The following is a 20,379-nucleotide window of genomic DNA, read 5'->3' as shown; positions in this document are numbered from 1 at the left end:
TAATTTTTCTTTGTGTTCATAATTGAATGCTTTAATTTACAACCAATTTAATAATTTAAAACTAAACACTTAATCATTTTGTTATTTATAATCACTTTGTTAAAGAATTATTTGGCATGGTTCCACAATGAAAACACTGGGGATGCTTCTGATATTAGTGACTTTGAGGTACCATATCATCTGCAAGTTTCGAGAGTGAATCCTGCATTATTTATATACAGATGTTCATTATAATCAATGGAGCTCTTTACACTAAAGAGCCAACCTATAATGTACATTGTATCTACACTTTGTTTGAGAGAAAATTCATTACTCAGCATTGAGCAAAAACTCAGGCATTTCGAGCAGTTTGGGTATAGTTTAGTCTAACTGAAAGACCTCTGATTAGCCATTGCATTTAAGAAATCAACAAATATGTCTGTGATTGGCTACATTGCTTAAAATAAAACGTTAAAAAGACACCATTGAACCTCTCCAGAATGTAAATGCAAACATAAATAAAATGTTTGCCTATGAGATGTGACCCGCTGATTCTCCATGGCCCTATACAGCCGATTACCTACTCTGCTGAATATGAATTAAACGATAAAAATGGCACAATAATAACTGGAGTACAAGTTCATTCTTCATATTTAAAGGAAGTGTTTGAAAGAATATGCCTGGTGTAACTCAATATGATGGAGATGAATAGTTTTGGTTGTTCTAATTTTTGTGGTTCACTGAAAAATCTTAAACTAAAAATCTTCTGCAAGACACTGACCTATAAACAATACATTGTACATTCCAAATAAATATTATAAAACATCTGTTTATAAAAAGTTTTATTAAATACACTCTTGAGCTAAGGTTTTTTAGCAAGTAATAAAGCACTAAATTTCCCCTGATAATCTCAGTTGAGGTTAGTAGACTCTTCAAATGCAATCACATCAGCCAGTCAAAACAGAGCTTATTGAATCAATGGCAGTTCAAATAGCTGCTATCAATGGTTGTGAGTATAATGCTTCATCACTGACCAACTGATAGATCAGAGGATCCATTGTGCTCTTTAATCATATTCTTCATTTAATTTCCATAATCCATTCACATAACAGAAACCATTAAAACAAAGCTGTTCACATCACTCACCCAGCGCTGAAACAGGAAGTTTACTGTGGGGTACTCAGCACTATTTAAATCCAAAAACCGATTGCCAACCAAATGAGGCATCCATTCATAATCCATCTCAGGTAAAGTCAGTGTATTGCTTATTTACTTTAGCATGTAATGCGTATTGTTTATGTATATTCCTATTTTATAATTACTGTGCAAGAACTTTAATCCTTTTTTTTTCTTTCTTTTTTCCAGAGCATCACATTTCACAATATATCATGGGCAATGGAACATCTAGGCCTCTGATGACCCAGCACTCAAGAAAAAATATTAGGAGAAATGAAAAGCTCACTGAGGATGACCCAAAGGACAAAGTTCCTTTTGCAGACACCTTACGGAAAGACAAACATTCAAAAGTACGGTCCAAGAAAGACTACAGTATGGCAAAACTAAATCTCGCAAGAGGCAATCGCATCAGTTACTGCCATCTATCATCAGCACTGGAGTCTAAGCAGGAACAATTTTCAGTGAAGAATTGGGAAATGTACAATCCTGCCTTTGTAGAGGAGAAAAATCCACAAAGTTAAAAGACCAGTTTATATACTGACACCTAGTGTAAAATGTCAGGACCTCTTAAAAATTGAGGTGGATTTGATTTGTAACAGTCTGTTTTGGAAATATTCAGAAAACTGTTCCATTCAAATATTTAAATAATTTTTGAGTAGTTCCTGCTTGTCTTTAAAAAGGACCCTTCCCTCATTCATTGTCAGTGGAAGCCATACATTTTGATAAATGATCAATTGTACCCTATTTCTGAAAACATGTCCAAATCTGCATTTCAAATATGTATTTGTTATATCTGAATAATAGCCATCTTTGGAAAAATAATCTCCAACACTACTGTGATTTAAAAACTGATCTTAAATTCTCAAAGATGAGGTATGATTTTGGTGGATTTTTAAATAAAAATTACAACTTGAAACAAATTGGTATCTTGTTCTCTAATACACACAAAATTCAGCCATTAAGTGTTACAAATGCAATATAGGGACACTTTTAAGTAAGGAATTATTGACAACGGGCCGTTGATGTGGATTATTTTCTAATAATTCAACAGGTTGAATCTAAGTCAATTATTCTGCTTATACTACAATTGCCATACCTCATGACATTAATCAGATTATATTTCAAGGCATTTCTCTGGTTTTTCTGCTTAAAACCCTATTGTAAGTAGGATTTCTTCTGCATCTCATCCAATGCCTCCATTGCTAATTCCAAAATGAAATTTTAGACGCACACTTGAGCCATTTATACCAGACTAATCCAGCTGTTAAAGGGGTCATATGATGCGATTTCAAATTTTCCTTTCTCTTTGGAGTGTTACAAGCTCTTGGTGAATAAAGAAGATCTGTAAAGTTGCAAAGACTAAAGTCTCAAATCCAAAGAGATATTCTTTATAAAAGTTGAGACTCGTCCACGCCCTCCTGAAACGGCTCGTTCTAACACGCCCCCACATCTCTGCGTCAGTATGTGGGAAGATTTGCATAGTGCCACCCAGATGTTCACGCAAAGAAAGAAGGCGTACCTTTTATTCTTGTTGTAGTATTGTTGTTGCCACCGCCGCCATGTCGTATAGATGCTGTGTGTTTCACTGCGAAAGCAAAACTACTTTGTTTGGCCTTCCAAAAGAGGACGATATTCATTTCGTCATGCATACATCAACTTCGTACTGTGAATGGGCTTTCACTGTGGATGAAGTGGAGTCCAGCCCGGGATCGTCTCATGTGGTTGCTGCAAGCACAAGGTATGCTCCTTTGTAGAATCCACCTCAAGCCGCCTGCCTCTGCTCTCTCAAAGCCACGGTGTGTGACGATGTTTCGTTGAAAAAGTGAAACTACTTTGTTTTTGCCTTCCAAAAGAAGACACGACTAGAAATCATGTTTATATAACCTTTATAATGGTTTTTATGTTTATGTCTCGTTGCTCCGGCCGGACAAGGCATCACAATATGTTTAGAGGCGTAACATTTCCATCACACGCTAGAGGCATTCGGCCAATCACAACACGCTGGATAGCTGGCCAATCACAGCACACCTCGCTTTTCAGAGTGATGAGTCTAGTAAAAATTGACATGTTTCAGAAGGCGGGGCATAGAGGAGAAACAATAATGTACAGTATGTGGAAAATAATGTGTTTTTTAACCTTAAACCGCATAAACACATTTCATTACACCAAATACACAAAATTATGTTCTTTTTAGCAGCATCATATGACCCCTTTAGGTATTGCACTCTTATACATTACGGTATCAGTCAAATTACCTATTGTTTCATTTGAAGGTATTATTGTATGGGAGTGATGACATATGTTGTTACGTGTTTATGTCTCTACGTTATACTAAGCTGATGCAGAAGTTTTGTGAAAAGTTCATGCTGAATAAAAAGAGCATGCTGAAGAGGTGAATAAACCCTGAGCAACGTTTTGTCTTCGTATCCGAGCGATGGTGAACTGCGCACTCGAGCTCTGAGAAATCGAATTTCCCTTGATCTTTCGACATATAAAAGGTCAATGTACCATTAAAACATGCTGTAACTTTAAGAACTCAAAACTTTTGGTTGGTTAGTTAAAAAAAACAGCTTTTATTGAAACCAAATTGCCAAAAGTCTTGCTTTGGAATTTATCACATTATGATGACGTAGTGCAACAAAAGACCATCTCTGCAGAAATGTCAACGCCTACTTATACATTATTGCTTTTTTAGCCCTGCCCACTAAATTGTACATGTATTGGCGAGCATTGCTGTGTCATGTCACATCAGCAATCCATTTCTCTTTCATGTCAGAATAAGCTTGAGCGCTTGGAGTATGTCAGAAATAAAACAGGACAACAGTTTGCTGTGGGGTATTTGTTGTGCCATGCCGTGCCACAGAATTACTGATTATAATGGGTTCTGCTGTCTTTACTCATGGTGTGCCACACGCGTCCAGTGTATTTTGACGAATGTGGGTAAGCAAACAGTTTCTGGTCCCCACTGACTTCTATAATATAGTAATAAAAATGGAATCAACCAGAAACTGTTTGGTTACCCACATTCTTCAAAATATTTGGGTATATTTTGAAGCAAAATGTTATTTTATTATCAGCAGAAGAAAGAAATCCATGCAGTTTTGGAACAACTTTAAGATTTATGGGTGAACTATACAGTAGCGTGTTTAGGGCACCATTTAGGCAATTGTGTGGGGCCCCGCGGTCCAGAACGGCCCCCACAGAACGCAATTTCTTCAGATGGGAGCAGAGAACCGGATTTTTTTTTTGACCGGTGCGTAATTGGGTCAATACCATATTACCGATAAGCTTCAGGACAAACAATACTGTTATCGATATGTGTGTTGTTTTATCTCCATACTTCTGTGTTAATGGAGAAATAAACACTTAGGCCTCGTTTACACTGCAGGTCTTGATGGCCAGTTCTGATTTGTTGCCTATATCCGAAATTTTTTTTTTTTTTTTTTTTTTTTTGCCTGTCCGTTTACACGTTCTTTCAATTGTGACCCATATCCGATTCATGTGTTTACACTTGCCATACCGCCTGAAACAGAACAATGAGCAATTAAAAATAATAATAATAATAATAATAATAATAATAATAATAATAATAATAAATGGGGGGAAATTAAATTCTCCATTAAAAGACCTTCAAAATGAATTATGATTTGTTGGAATCGGAGAAAAAATGACGGAGTCTCACCCATTTTAAGTCGATAGTGAAGTCCTCCGTCTTTTCTTATTATTAATTACAGCCGTTATTTATTTATTTATTTATTTATTTATCTTTGCTATTATAAATAAGAACAGATGCAAAGAAAAAAAAAAAAAAAAAAAAAAAAAACAGTGGAATAAATAGCCTAGATTGAAACAAATAGGATAGGATTTGTTTTTTTGTTTTTTGTTGTTGTTGTTTGTTTGTTTGTTTTTGCCTGTAGCTCAAAATAGCCCGTGCGAATTTACACTCATTTTGCCAGCACGGGTCACATATGACGTCGTTAAACCTCGGAGAAGTACCAAATTGTCGCAGTTATAATGACGTACAGAACGCAATGCCTCAGAAAATCCGATCTGCCTATTTACATGACGCATTCGCACATTTCTGATTTATATACGATTTATTTCCACATATGAATGAGGCCTGAAACCGATTTTGAAATATCCGAATGCATGCGTTTTTTCCCCGTTTACACTGTCATAGAACAGATCCGATCTGTGTCACATATGAGCAAAAAAATCGGATTTAACAGGCAGTGTAAACGAGGCCTTAGAAGCCGTTCTCATATAAACCGATCTCAAGCTGATGACGCGCCTGCCCTGAGAGGTTTGGCGTAACATGCAGCGGCACTGTCTCAGTCCGGATCGGGTGAAATAATTATAATGCTGAAGGTGAGGTACAATTCATATTTCTTCATTAAATAACTTACAAAATAATTTGAAAACTTTCTGTGAGGCGTTATTTTACAAACAGCACGAGTTCTCCGCGAGCTCTTTGTCTTTCCATCTCAAAATGCGCGAATGGCTTCATATCACCAGATCGCGTCGCGTCTGCACTATAAACGCGCTGCGCACTGCACGGTTGACACAGGAATTGTCACAGTTTACATGCATCGTCACTAATGTTTATCAGCGCTCGTGCGCTCTCCAGAGACTGTGTGCTTATGCACACTCAACAGCTTCCCCAATGTAAAAACAAAAATACACAGCATGATCAAACATTTAATTACATATTTTTTGAAAAAAATAAAAAGTCTTAAAATCCCCCCTCCACCACTCAAATAATAATAATAATAATAATAATAAATCTCCCTCCCACAAGAGTCACCTAAGAGGGGAATTCACCCCATTTTCAAAAATGAAACTCAGGCCTTGAATGCATGTCTGTAAAAATCCTGATTGGAGTATCACTATAAATAATTCTACATGTTAAAAAGAAGTGTTTACCATGAGGCGTCGATCACCAGCGGATCTCAGACTTCTGGAGGGGATATAGATTCAAAGTAGTGAGTGGAAGTAGGCGTGTGCTGTTCTATATAGGGGGCAGCTGTGGCCTACTGGTTAGAGAGTTGGACTTGTAACCCGAAGGTCGCAGGTTCAAATCTTGGTGCTGGCAGGTGTTGTAGGTGGGAGGGAGTGAATGAACAGTGCTCTCTTCCACCCTCAATACCCATGGTTGAAGTGTCCTTGAGCAAGGCACTGAACCCCCAGTTGCTCCCCGGGTGCTGGATATATAGCTGCCCACTGCTCCGGGTGTGTGTTCACGGTGTGTACACTTCTCACTGCTGTGTGTGTGCATTTGGATGGGTTAAATGCAGAGCACTAATTCCGCGGGTTACCATACTTGGCAAATGTCACGACTTTCACTTTCATGCATCAATATCTTGTATATGATGCACACTGCAACCAGTAGCCAGTGCAAGGAGATAAAGAGAGGTGTTACATGTGTCCATTTTTAGAGGTTTGATTGTGCTAGATGGAAGTTACTGTTCTGTGCCTAAAGTGCAATTTCAAAATCAACTCTACAGTATGTGAAAATGTGTATAGAGCAGATACTGTATTGTTGTGATTGTTCTCTTGCACAAAGCAGTGGGCAGAAACTTTTCTTAGTAAGTAAAAGTAACTAAACATTGAGTACTTAACATGTTTTAACGTATAATGAAATATATGGTAGAAATTTACAAAGAAAAGTATTGCTCATCATACATGTTCAGAGTGAGTATTAGTTTGGTTCTGTTTTTGTAGGTTGTGTACTATAATAGGATGGGACAACTTTCGGTGACATCCTGTGTGAAATATAAACAGGATATCATTGTGGCTGTCCAAATGATATTTGAGTTGGAAGTATGGTTTCATTTAAATTCTTCACAGAAATTATTGTCAAATTATTAAACATAGCGGAAGTTTAATACTAAAAATAATTTAGTTATTTATTTTTGTGTATATAATTATGAAAGTGAAAGTGACATGACATACAGCCAAGTATGGTGACCAATACTCAGAATTCATGCTCTGCATTTAACCCATCCAGAGCGCACACACACCGTGAACACACACCCGGAGCAGTGGGCAGCCATTTATGCTGCGGCACCTAGGGAACAGTTGGGGGATCTGTGCCTTGCTCAAGGGCACCTCAGTCGTGGTATTGCTGGGCCGAGACTCAAACTCACAACCAGGAGTCAAACTCTCTAACCATTAGGCCACGACTTCCCCCTTTTATATATATATATATATATATATATATATATATATATATATATATATAATATACAGTTGAGGCCAAAAATATTGGCCCCCTTTGGTGAATATGATCAAAAAAGGCTATGAAAATTCATCTGCATTGTTAATCCTTTTGGTCTTTTTATTTAAAAAGTTCACAAAAATTTATCCTTTAATTGGATAATAAGAATTTAAAACGGAGGGGAAATATCATTATGAAATGAATGTTTTTCTCAAATATTCGTTGGTCATATATATATATATATATATATAATATATATATATATATATATATATATATATATATATATATATATATATATATATATATATATATATATATATATATATATATATATATATTATATATATATATTTATATATGATTGACTTGGGGTGGGGTCCTTTTATTTGCGCTGGTTAAACGTGTGTGTGTGTGTGTGTGTGTGTGTGTGTGTGTGTGTGTGTGTGTGTGTGTGTGTGTGTGTGTGTGTGTGTGTAAATTGTCAGACTTGGGGTGTTTTTGGAACTGGGGTCATTTTATTAGTGTCTGGCTAAATCAAACAACAAGAAATCACATCAACGTCTGCACTTCTTGAAGAAGCTGAGGAAATTTGGCGTGTAACAACAAATACTCAACAACTTATATAGGTGTGCAGTCGAGAGTATTCTCACCAGCTCCATCATCATCTAATTTGGCAGCTGCACAGTACAGGATAGAAAGGCCCTACAACGGTTGGTGAGATCAGCCAAAATCATCACTGGAACTGCCTTACCAGCACTGGACAGCATTTACCAGACCAGGTCTATTAAGAGAGCTATGAACATCATCAGAGGCATTAGTCACCCCCAGCATAGCCTTTTCACACTCCTCCCTTCAGGCAAACGTTATAGGAGTTTTAAAGCTAGAACATCAAGACTGAGAGACAGATTTTACCCTCAGGCCATCAGTAGTGCTAGTAAATGTCATGCATTGCCTCTTCCCCCAATATGGTAAAATGGCCTTAGAGTATAATACACAACATAGTTTGTTCACAACCTACCTCATTTGGACTTTGTACATGCATTTTTGACTGTTTATATCGCACTGGTCACTTTATACACTAATATAAACTAGCACTTATTCATGTACATGCACTATCACTTGTAACTTCATAATATGTATTTGTGGTTATTTGCATGTCTCTGGCTGCTAGAGGATTCACAGAGTAAGAATTTCATTGTGTAGTGTAACTGAGTTTCTTACATATGACAAAAAAATCTTGATTGAGGTTTTGATCCTCTTTAAATGTTGACTAGTGTGTGTGTTCAACCATATGACTAGTAAGTAAAAGCTCAAACATACACTACTGTTCAAAAGTTAAAGGTTGGTATGATTGTTTTATGTTTTTTTAACATGTTTTTTTTATGTAAGTCCTCTGCTCACTACTACTGCATTTATTTGATTAAAAATACAGTAAAAATAGAAATATTCGTAAATATTATTATAATTTAAAATACCTCTTTTCTGAATATATTTTAGAATGTAATTTATTCCTGTGATCAAAGCTGAATTTTCAGCATCATTACTCCAGTTTTCAGTGTCACATGATCCTTCTGAAATCATTCCAATATGCTGATTTGCTGCTCAAGAAACATTTCTGATTACTACCTTTGTTGAAAACAGTTTTTGCTGCCTAACATTTTTATGGAAACAATACCATTCAAACATTTGTGGTAAGAAAAGAAAGAACACATTTGTGGTAAAAAAAAAATAAAAAATTCCGGAGGACTGTTTCCTGATCTGCCGACTGTTCTGACTCACAGTCTGTAAGTTAGTTTACATATTTAAAGAATTTGCCACTGTTGATTCAAACGTGAGTTTTGAGCAGTGTAGAGTAGCGCTTGTTGTTTGTCATTTCTCCAATCACAAATGCAGACATGGTTTTAAGTTTACATGGTGCCATGCAATGCAACACGTAAAAAGACAGTATATTATATAGTATAATATATAGTCATTATAATCAGTAATTATGTCCCCACTGGATGCTACAAATGCCTCGTTTGTAATGGGTTTTATTGGTTTTGTCCCGTCGCACTGATGATTTGTGCTACCCTGTCAGATTTTGCTACCTCCCATTAAAACAGATGGTAGCATATTTCGGAAGCAAATTCTTTATTAACATGTAAACCTACACTTAAAGTAGGATAAATACAGTGTTGGTAGCATAATCTGATAGATAGCATTATTTGTTAAAATAGTGGAGGATTCATCTGGCCTTCATCGGCTCCCATGGGGTGACTCGATGTAAAATAAATCAGCTTGCTTTATAGGCCTGAAATGACAGAAATCGTCATCTCATGTGAGTTAATATTATTTTAAACATTCTTAAAAGTACTTCTCATTTCTTGTGAATGTATTTTGTAGTATGTGTAAAACTTTTCCAATGAAAACCTTTTTTTAATGATGTTAAATATATTGATATATTGATATTGTAATCAAGGTTGTTAATGGGACCTTGATGCACCCTATGAACTGCACACATCTGCCTGTGTTGGGCTTGTGTTTACAGGTTGTATAAAACTAGGCCTGCAACACCTTAGCGATAATGAAAATAATCGTCAACTAATTTGATTAGTGCATCAAAACAAACTGACCGCTCATAATTCTGACGAAAATACACATTTTGCTAAAATATTTTTTTTTTGCTAGAAAAATTAAGTGTAGGTTTAAAACCCTACATGTAACACAAGTAATCATATTTATGAGAGGAGTAACAGCAAAGGCACACTGTTGGAACTGTCCATTAATATTAGCTATATAATGACTCTGTTCAGACGAATGATTGTGTTTGTTCCTCATACCTCTTACAAGGTAACATTTTGTGTTTTTGTTTAAATTGTTTTAAATTCTGTTTTAAAATAGCAAGCAATCTGATGTTTTTAGGTTTAGAATGAAATGTTTTTTTTTTTAACACTTTAATGCTTATATTGTACAGCAGAGCCTACGTAGATACATTCATTATATTTGTTTTCATGGTTTAAAATAATGGATTAAAATTATTTTAATTAAAAAATAATTTATTATATATATATATATATATATATATTATATATATATATATTTGTCATCCAATTAATAAAATAGAAAACCTGCAGATAAATCGATTATCAAAAAAAAAAAAATTGAATTGCAGGCAGTCCTACATAAGATATTGTAAAAGAGGTAGGAGGTATAATGTTGTGTATGTGCACTAAGTCATGTTTATTTGAACATGTATTTAATTTATATAGCAATAATGCATTATTACAGTGAAACAATTAGCTATTTATTTTGTAAATTAGCAGAAAACCATCTCTACCACTGCAGTGCTTTATAACCATTTTATTTTATAAAGTTGTAGTTCATAGTTCTGAATCATTTTGTCACGTGAGAACAATTGCAACAGTTCATATTTTCTTTCAGATTATGTAATTGCTTTAATAAAGCCTGTGTCATAGCATAGTAACTTGTAATTCTGTTTTTATTTTGTAGATGTTTGTTGAATAACTAGGCTTAAATGTAATTTGAGGCACTTTAGTAAAACCATGATTAAACTATGGTAATACAACCATAGTAAAACCATGGTTAAACTGTTATTACAAATTAATTTGTGGTTCTTGTGGCACCAAAAAACCATGTTTACTACAGTCATGATTTACTACAGTTTTACTATAGTATTGCTAAAGTATAACTATAGTAAAACCAAGCAGAACCATGATTTAAAAAAAAAAAAAAAAAACATGGTTACTACAGTCATAGTTCAGAACCATGGTTTTCAAAAAAAAAAACTACAGTTATTAAGGTTAACTACAGTTTTACTAGGCTATAGTAAAACCATGGTTAATTTTCATAAGGGGTTTGCTTCGCTTAAATATTTCTGCCTTGTATGGTGATTATAATCCACATCGGATCTCAAACAGAAGTTATTTCAAACACTCGCTGCTGTCTGAAAGTGAGTTTTGAGCTAAAATTATTTTAAAAGGCTTTAATGCTGGTGTTTGCTGTTCATTTTCTGAAATGTTCTGCGGCGCTGATGCTCTCCAGACGCGAAGAAACTCCGCCTTTGTTCATAACCACTCATCTAGCCCCAGCTGGCCCTCTTTGGCCCAAGGTTTTTTTATCGGGCCAAAAAACCCAGGCCGTTGGCCTCGAGGAGGCACCATCAAGCCCTGGAAGTGACGGTGGAAACGCGACTGGCCCTGGCACGCACTAGCACGCCCACTTTTGGCCCGACATTGAAACCCGGCTAGCGATTTGTTGCAGGCCTGCGGCTGATTGCATGCACGAGGTAAGCTGTCCACGAAGCGCTCGCCCAAGCGGAAAGATGTGCTGTAGCTGTCAGATCTCGATTGCCTAAAATCATATTGTATTTTATGCAAAACCAATTCGACTAAATCAAAAGAAAAAAAAAAAAACACTGTAACTGTATGTTGAAGTAATACGTTATTGGCAACGTTATTGCCTAATCGGTAAATAAAAGTTATTAGGTCGTGCATATCATTTAGCATACCTGGTTAAAAAAGTCACTCTCTCTCACTCTCTCCATATATATATGCAGCCAGTCTTTCAGAAGCCTTTGAAATAGGAAGTGACCAAATTATCACAAGCATCACGCTCAGCCAGATGTACGGGGGAAGGAAGCTCTCGGATATGTAGCACATAAGTCTTCTTCTGATGAACTCAGGCACAGTTTGAGGACAGAACAGTAAGTAAGTTACTAATTTATTTCTTTATTTTTACACAGTGACTATTTAAATTCCTTATTAAATAACTAATGCCTTGGAAATGTCGCACTGTACTTGTTCCATTAACAGTGAAAAATGAAACTATGTTCTGTCATTCAAAAATAGTACCTTGTGATTACTGGCAAGTGAAACGCCGTAAATTATGACAACATTTATTCCCAGACGCTGAACTTTGATGCTGAGATGGTTTTCTGGAGCTGTTTATTGTCACTCTTTCTCTGGCTCAGAGGTTAGTAAAATGTAACTAGATAAAATGGTTATCATGTTTGACAGCTGTTTTAAGTTGTAAATAATCAATGTTTAGTCTTTTTGAAGTGAATTTTTCACACACACACACACACACACACACACACACACACACACACACACACACACACACACACACACACACAAAGGTCTTTAATAATCAGTTAGTTTTTTTTTTCTGCTCTTAGGCCATGCAGTATTACAAATAAAGTAAAATGAGTAATTCCTCACACAAAGGAATTACAGCATACTTCCAGTCATCTATGGGGAAGAAACTGTTACCAAGATGAGTTTTGTAGGGTCAAAAATATTCAAATACTTCTGCTTTCTTGTTCCAAACCTATCTTGAATTCCAAAAGGGCCATTTGGCGTTCCTGGAGACACAGAGGTGCTGATAGTGATCAAGGCCTGTAGGCCAAGATGTGTATACACTGGGGGTGTACTAATTGTCAAACCTTTTACCCAGTGGGTGAAGCTGTAATTTGCTGATTGGTCAGTTTATATGTCTCAAAGTTGGTTGTTAGTCACATGGTCAAGGAAGGGATAAAAGAAGATTGTAACTATAGCTCGGTCTCTTTGCTTTGCTGCCTTTTTTCTTTGTTGGAGCTCTTCTTGGGGCTCTGCCCTCTCTCCCTCTTTTTTCTTCCTTTCTCAACCCACACACACACACACACACTTTTAACTGTATATGTTTTACCATCCTTCATCTATTTTGTAACCAATTCAAGCGTAACCATAACAAAATACTATTTTTAAACCACTTTGATTATAAATGACAGTGCTAACTAGTCTTGATTCAACATTAACACTGAAGTGCTACCTATTTCAATACAATATAGTCACACAATAGCAACACTCTCTCACATATTTAGCTATTTTTAACAGTGCTTATTTCCGTCATTGATATAAGTGGTAATGGCTGGTAATAGACACTAAATGTACGGTTTCATACCATCGTGCTGAAGGTCATTCGGCAATCCTACAGCCTGAAGGGAAACCACCCTTACAGTGTCTTGGAAAATTAGACTCATGCTAAAACAATAAAAGGATAACTGTTAGAAAATGTTTCATTATGATATAGCCTACTGTCACTGGTATAACATTTAAATTGACATTTGTAAGATTAGATAAAATGTTTTAATTGGCCACTAAATTGTCAAGGAAACAAAATAATAATTTTAATTCATTCTTCTTTCAGTGCCATCTGCTAATGCTGTGGGATGGAACATTGAAGTGCCAGAATCAGTGGTGGGTTTGTCTGGATCATGTGTGCTGATTCCCTGTAGGTTCAGCTACCCTGAAAATGGAAAAACATACACAGAATTTAAAGGGATTTGGTTAAAAGGAAATGAAGAATCAACAGTATTCCATACAGACACCTCAAATATCATCGACTCATTCAAAGGTCGCACTAGTCTCAATGGTGATTTGGGCAAAAAGGACTGTTCTTTGAAAATCAGCTCACTGAGCAGCAGCGATGCTGGGTCATTCATGTTTCGGATTGAGATTAAAGATCTGGACAAGTACACATATAAAAATAAAGAAAAAAAAGAAATAGTTTCTTTAACAGTGAAAGGTAAGGGGATGGGTCCTCTCTGTATTAAAATGACCAGAACACAACATGATGATTAAAGTTAAGATGTCATCGATATGATTTGTTGTGTAATATCTAAATCAGTATTTTAATGAACTTGTCAAGCATTATGGAAAAAATGATGGAAAAAACATTGGATATTTTGTCAACAATTTGTGTGTCTTCACCAGAAACACCAGAGAATCCTAACGTCTCTGTGGAAGAGGAAGTGACATCAGGGAAACCGGTGACTGCTACCTGTGCCGTGTCTCATTCCTGTCCCTCAGACCTGCCTAAAGTCACCTGGAGCCATGATGGCAAACAATCGAGTCCATCACAGCCACAGAATCATGGTCAATGGAAGCTTACATCTTACAACCTGACCTTCACTCCTTCTAGAGAAGACCACAACAAACATCTCAGCTGCACTGCAGAGTTTAAAGGGAAGACACTGACAGACTACAAAACACTCAAAGTTAAATGTAAGTCTGCTATGTGAGTTAAAAATAAATAAATGATTAGATGCTAATTCAAGTCTTTACTTATTAGCTTTTAATGATTTTAGGAGTGTGATTTACAACCTTTTTGACTCTAAAGCCCCCACTGTCCAATACAATAGTCATATGCAGTATTTCTGTGATAATAATGATAAAAATGTTTGTTTCTTTCATAACCACAATTCATTTTGTGATTTCAGATGTTCAACAACTGTATTTTTTCTTTCAAAATAATACTATTTGAGGGGCAAAGAAAATAAAGTTGTTTTGTTTTTAATTCTTGATTTTATTTTGTTTAATTACATTTATTTAAATTATTTTACTATATTAATTATGTTAATAATGATATATTAATCTTGATAATTTCAAGTGGTCCTGTGATCAAACTGAAAGTTTGCAGAGGCCCCCTATAGTTGAAAACCTTATTCGAAAACTGAAGTTTGAATAAAAAGCATCTATTACTGTTTTCTCGATTGCTAAAACACTATAACCAGGCTTTTGAACTATAATTTAAAAACCATAACATCCTTTTTTAAAGAGCACACCCATTCCCCTAAACTATAAACACTATTCCCCTCCTTTGACACATGAGTCAGATTTGGTGAACTATTACTGCAAAACTCTACACACAAATCAATACATTTCTCAGTGCTTACACCATGTGGTTATTTACAAAGCGCTAGCATTCCATATTGTTCACTCAAGTCAGCACAGTTTGAGCTCAATTAGCACACAATTACCCAAATCGAAACTCTAGAAGTAACAATTTATAGCACACCAATCAGAACCACAAGCAACATAACTTATAAGTTTGGGGAATTGAGTTAGAAGTTATGGATTGGTGTTTTGCGTTTTGCAAAAATAATTTTAAGAAAAGTGTTTAAGCAATCGAGAAAAACTGTAAATGAACTGAATGTTAGACTGATCAGACATAATACATTGCATTTTATCAAACTTTTTTCTCATTCAGATCCTCCATATAATGTAAACGTGGTCCCTAAATCCTCAGTGAAGGAGAATGACTTTGTTGAACTGACCTGCTCCAGTAACAGCAATCCTCCTGCAAACAGCTACCAGTGGTTCAGCTCAGATGGAAAGATGTTAGCAGAGAGCCCAACTTACAAACTGAAGAGAGTGTCCGAGGCCATTTCCTGTACAGCCATTAACACAGAGGGAAAAAACAATTCTGGTCCACAGAAATTTAATATATTGTGTAAGGCCTCGGTTCAACATTTTAAACTGGTATTTTTAGTGAAAGAAGATCATTGTTTATAATTTATGTTAGCTAATACTCTCTCTGTCTGTCTGTCTGTCTGTCTAGATCCTCCTGAGATTAAAAGTGAATCTTCTTGCCAGTCTAAGATTTTGACGGTTTGTGTCTGTATTGTGGACTCCAACCCTCCCAGTGAAGTCAAGTGGTTTGGTCCAGATTCCTCGAAAGCCTTCTCCAGCACCAGCAGTAAACAAAATGAGTTCACCTTACAGGGCTGGCTGGGTTTCCCTGAGACTGTCCAGTGCTTTGCCAATAACAGTCTGGGAAGTTCTAACATAACATTGGAAGCTCCTCAAAATCGTGAGACTTCATCTTTAAAAACACTCTATCATTGTTTTATTGCATAATAATAATCACAATAATTATCGCATATAATTAATTTAAATACTTGTTTCTTTTCACAGGTATAATAATATACATTGCTGTTGGATCAGCTGTTGTAGTTGTTTTAGTCTGCATTTTAGTGTATGTTGTGAGAAGACGCTGGTAAGGATCTCTCATCCCACATTCACTGACTCACTCAATCAGTGTGTCTTGTTATTCCATCTGTCTTGTTACTCCTTTGTTTCCTGGCAACTTTAAAATCCCTCTTTATTTCAGTGGGAAGAGAGCTGCACAACAACCTGTAATGAAGAATGAACAGACTCAAAAGACAACCCAAAACAAGTCTGATTTAGAAAAGTATATATAGTATAAACTTATATACACTACAAGTCAAAATTTTAGAATCATTAATATTTTTTAAATTATTAATAATTAAAAAGATCATTCATTTATTTTAAAAGAAATTTAAATATTCCAAAGATATTCCAAATGTCACAAAAGATTTCAAATAAATTGCATTTTTTTAAACTGTCTATTCATAAAAGAATCATGAAGAAAAATGTATTATAGTAACATATAACATATAACTGATAATAATAAGAAATGTTTCTGAAGCAGGGAACGAGCATATCAAATTGATTTTTGAAGGATTGTGTGACACTGAAGACTGGAGTAATGATGCTGAAAATTCAGATTTGCATCACAGAAATAAATCACATTTTAAAATATATTAAATAGTTCCCTTAAATTGTAATACTATTTTAGAATATTACTGTATTTACTGTATTGTTTAAACAGTAAACAATAAAACAGGAGATTTTAATGATTTCAAACTTTGACTGTAGTGTATAATATAATGTTTGTTACATTACTGTAAATCAGAACTTTTACTAATGATTTGTATCTATTGTTTTATGAAAAGCAGTAAAGAAGTGAAAGGCAGTGATGAGGATATTTACACAAATTGCTCGAAAGGTCGTGTTTATGACAACTGGGGGGTGAGTAACTTTGCATTAGTGCAATCTTTGTCCTCTTTCAAAACTATTAGTAATGCAGAAGTCTGTTTCTGAGCAGCGCATCAGTTCTTTAGACATTTATTGACAAGTTCTTGGAGGTATTGATGTTAGGTGTGAGTTTAATGTGTTATTTGTGTTATGTATGTAAAAAAAAATGAAAACGATCCTCGTCTACACTGGCGTTTCCTCTGCGTTTCAGAAATGATCTCTGTCTACACTACACAACCTAAAACGTATGTCACATGACCATACATGCAGGTACAGCATTAGATATGAATAGGTAGATTCCCTATTATTTAGATCGCGGACACTTCTACGAGCTTGGAGCGATCGAATGGGGAATCTACCTATTCATCTATGGGTACAACAATGCGCATGATGTTATTGTTTACACTGTCATCAAGGATACGCAGAGAGAATGTGGGCAGCCACGCCATCATTGTCAAAAGTCTCAGTTGTGGTACATTTACAAATGCAACCCCGGAGTTTTCAAATTAAATAGGGTCTGCAGCGTTTTCAAAAGTCTCAGTTTTCGAGGGTCGAAAATGCCGGAGTAGTGTAAACGCTAGGCGTAACCATAGCAAAAGTTATGCATTTTAAAACGAAAATGCACTAGTGTAAACGGGGCATAAAGCAGTGGTTCTTAATCCTTGAAGGTTTTTTTTTTTTTTTTTTAACAAAGCATTAATACGTTAGACCCCACCCCATAAACACAATAAATTAACGGAACATGCGCTTACCTGTAGTGTACTTGCCTAATAAAGTACTGGATAACTACATACAGTAGGTAAGGTTTAGGGATAGGTTCAGGGTTAGTATTTAGTTATTACCCAGTTATTGTAATCACTAAAACAAGTACATAGTATGTACATGTGGAACAGGACAGGAAAAAAAAGTGCTACCATAGCTTCACACATCAGCTAGCTGTTAAAACTGATAACAACACACTGAAGGCTCATGCATGCAGATACTGAATGTATAAATCTATGACTATAAAACAACACTATGTGCCTTTAACATTTACAGTTTAAAAGAGATTGTTTAATTAACAAAATCTACTTTGAGGTGTCTGTAACATATTTTGCTTTTTTAATTAGTGTGATGCAACACCATTCTCATCTGACCGTGCCTTGAAAGATGAAGCAGTCTACGCTAACATGTGAAGATAAGAGCAAATCCCATCCTACTAGAAATCACACATACAGAGAAAGACCAAAGAGGCAAACACATTTGTGTTGACTTTTGTAGATCTGATATGCACAGAAAATGTTCAGAGCCAAAGAGGTCTTGCAACTGAGAAAAACATACCGTGTGTGAATCTTATACAATCAAAAGGTTTTAATATATAAAGAATGTATCTATAAAGACAAAATATATTTATATTTACATATAGTCATTTAGCAGTTACATACAAAGTGATTTACAAATGAGGACAATAGAAAGCAATCAAGACCAACAAAAGAGCAATAATATACAATATGTAGTGTTATTGAGTTTAAATGTCATTCCATGTAATCAAATAGAAAACTATATAAGTATTACAGTAGTAAAATGAATTGTAAGCACAATAATAACTGCATTAATATTACATTAAAACATAGCTTACCTAAAAATGAAAATTTGGGGAACTCTCTCAGCCCATCCATGATGTAGAAGTGTTTGCGTTTTCAGAGCAGATGTGGAGAAATTAAGCATTACTTCACTTGCTCACCAATGGATCCTCTGCAGTGAATGGGTGCTGTGAGAATGAGAGTCCAATCAGCAGATAAAAACATCACAATAATTCACAAGTAATCCACACATCTCCTAAAATGTAAGAATGTAGTTTTTGGGTGGACTATTCCTATAATCTATATTCATGTTACGTGGTATTGGTGGTATTATTCCCTTGGGTGTGGGGAAAAAAACAGTGTTAAACCAATACCCCAAGGCATGTAATCTGCAAAATGCTTTAGATTGTTAAAGGGGTCATTGAATGCCCATTTTCCACAAGTTGATATGATTCTTTAGGGTCTTAATGAAAAGTCTGTAACATAGTTTGGTTAAAATTTTGCAGTGGTAGTATAAAAGAGCAGTGTTTATTTTGACCGCAATATTTGTGTGATTTTCTGTCTTTCTTTTGTTGCTTGATTAACATCAATGACTCGGACAATAGCTACTAAATTAGGCTGCTATCCCTTTAAAACCGAATGCACAGCTGCAATAGATATAATGTACTGATACACGTCCAATATTCTTCCTACTGTTTACATTCACTTAAGACTTTATGTGAATACTCGTCAAAACAGACAATTCTGCATAATTTTGTATGTATTTCTCCGTTCATGTGATGCGGAAAAAACTACTCGCGAGTCGCGTGCTGTGAGAAGCGCTTTCTGTGTGTATGCTTCAGTGTCTGCGCTCAGAAAACCATTCCGAATTGAGTTCTCTCTTGCGTCGTCAAATTTATCCATATGTCTGCTCTTCTCTTACTCCCACATATCGAAATTTTTTAACGTTTTAGGAGACGTGCATGTGCATGTTAGCTTATGTCCCGCTGGTTCATATGTATGCATCTAACCTTCTTACCACGCAGCAGATTCGTTCTGAATGAATCTCCTCCCAAAATGTCCCTCCCTAACATTTTCGTTTTGATTTATTCGTTGATGAAAATATCAATAGATTTTCGTCATAGTTTTTGTCATTCAAAAAGAGTTTTCATTCGTTATCATCTCATTGACGAAAAATTATGACGAAAATTATTCGTCAACGAAATTAACAGTGTCAGAGCAAACCGTTTTGTAGCATTTTCCTTTAAATGTTAATGAGCTCTGCTGACCCCGTACCTCTCTTCCGAGCTGCTCTCTAAGGGACTGTTTACTTAAGCCGCATTCATCGTGAAACTTGCTTATTAGCACATTATTAAGAAAGGCGATTTGCAAAGATTCGATAAAAAACCTTATACTCACTTTTTCTGTAGGTGAAGCTGGATCAAGAATGATTTGCACAAACATAGACGCAGTTAGGTAGATCGGGGCGCATTCCCTTCAAAAACAAGTCTGTGCTGAAACGCTACTGTCAATCAAACCATCGTGGGAGGGGTCTGTTTTTGTGATGTCACACAGACATGCATCTGAGATCGGCTCGATTTGAGAAAGGTGTAAAGATTTTAGTACATTAAAAAAAAAAACACTGGGTGGATTTTTAACATTATAGGGTGGTTGTGTACATACACTGCTAACACACATTTCAGTTCAAACAAGCATCCGATGACCCCTTAAAAGACTTGCACTTATGTTCAATTATATGCAATCTTCTTGTATACTGGGTGTTAGAATGCTTGTGAAATTAGTT

The 20,379-nt window shown here is 35.6% G+C and overlaps 1 protein-coding gene and 1 long non-coding RNA gene across 3 annotated transcripts; both read left to right on the top strand.

Moving 5' to 3' along the window:
- The first annotated feature begins 928 nt into the window (after positions 1-928).
- Positions 929-2,075, top strand: LOC122139845. The gene is made up of 2 exons (XR_006156610.1): positions 929-1,226; positions 1,345-2,075. It is a non-coding gene; the product is annotated as an uncharacterized LOC122139845 (long non-coding RNA).
- Positions 2,076-5,455: 3,380 nt separating this feature from the next.
- Positions 5,456-20,184, top strand: LOC109096655 (myelin-associated glycoprotein-like). Of its 2 annotated transcripts, none has more exons than XM_042739932.1 (11): positions 5,456-5,523; positions 11,931-12,077; positions 12,280-12,346; positions 13,562-13,939; positions 14,128-14,418; positions 15,404-15,646; positions 15,755-16,006; positions 16,111-16,192; positions 16,307-16,387; positions 16,953-17,028; positions 18,144-20,184. In XM_042739932.1, the coding sequence occupies exons 3-11, from the start codon at positions 12,301-12,303 to the stop codon at positions 18,207-18,209; spliced, it is 1,515 nt and encodes a 504-aa protein (XP_042595866.1). In that variant the 5' UTR covers positions 5,456-5,523; positions 11,931-12,077; positions 12,280-12,300; the 3' UTR covers positions 18,210-20,184. The 2 variants fall into 2 exon arrangements, with proteins under 2 accessions (XP_042595866.1, XP_042595865.1); XM_042739931.1 differs by having other exon boundaries at positions 11,931-12,081.
- Positions 20,185-20,379: the final 195 nt, after the last annotated feature.

Source organism: Cyprinus carpio, chromosome B15 (assembly GCF_018340385.1).
Source record: "Cyprinus carpio isolate SPL01 chromosome B15, ASM1834038v1, whole genome shotgun sequence".
Classification (NCBI taxonomy): Eukaryota; Metazoa; Chordata; class Actinopteri; order Cypriniformes; family Cyprinidae; genus Cyprinus; species Cyprinus carpio.
The sequence above is the reverse complement of the archived record's forward strand: the minus strand, read 5'-3'. Positions and strand labels throughout refer to the sequence as shown.

Excerpts from the sequence above, each read along its gene's own strand:
- LOC109096655 (XM_042739932.1), top strand. The coding sequence starts at position 12,301 with ATGGTTTTCTGGAGCTGTTTATTGTCACTCTTTCTCTGGCTCAGAG. Across the intron at positions 12,347-13,561 it reads ACTCTTTCTCTGGCTCAGAG|TGCCATCTGCTAATGCTGTG; the intron begins GTTAGTAAAATG and ends TTCTTCTTTCAG. Across the intron at positions 16,007-16,110 it reads ATTGGAAGCTCCTCAAAATC|GTATAATAATATACATTGCT; the intron begins GTGAGACTTCAT and ends TTCTTTTCACAG.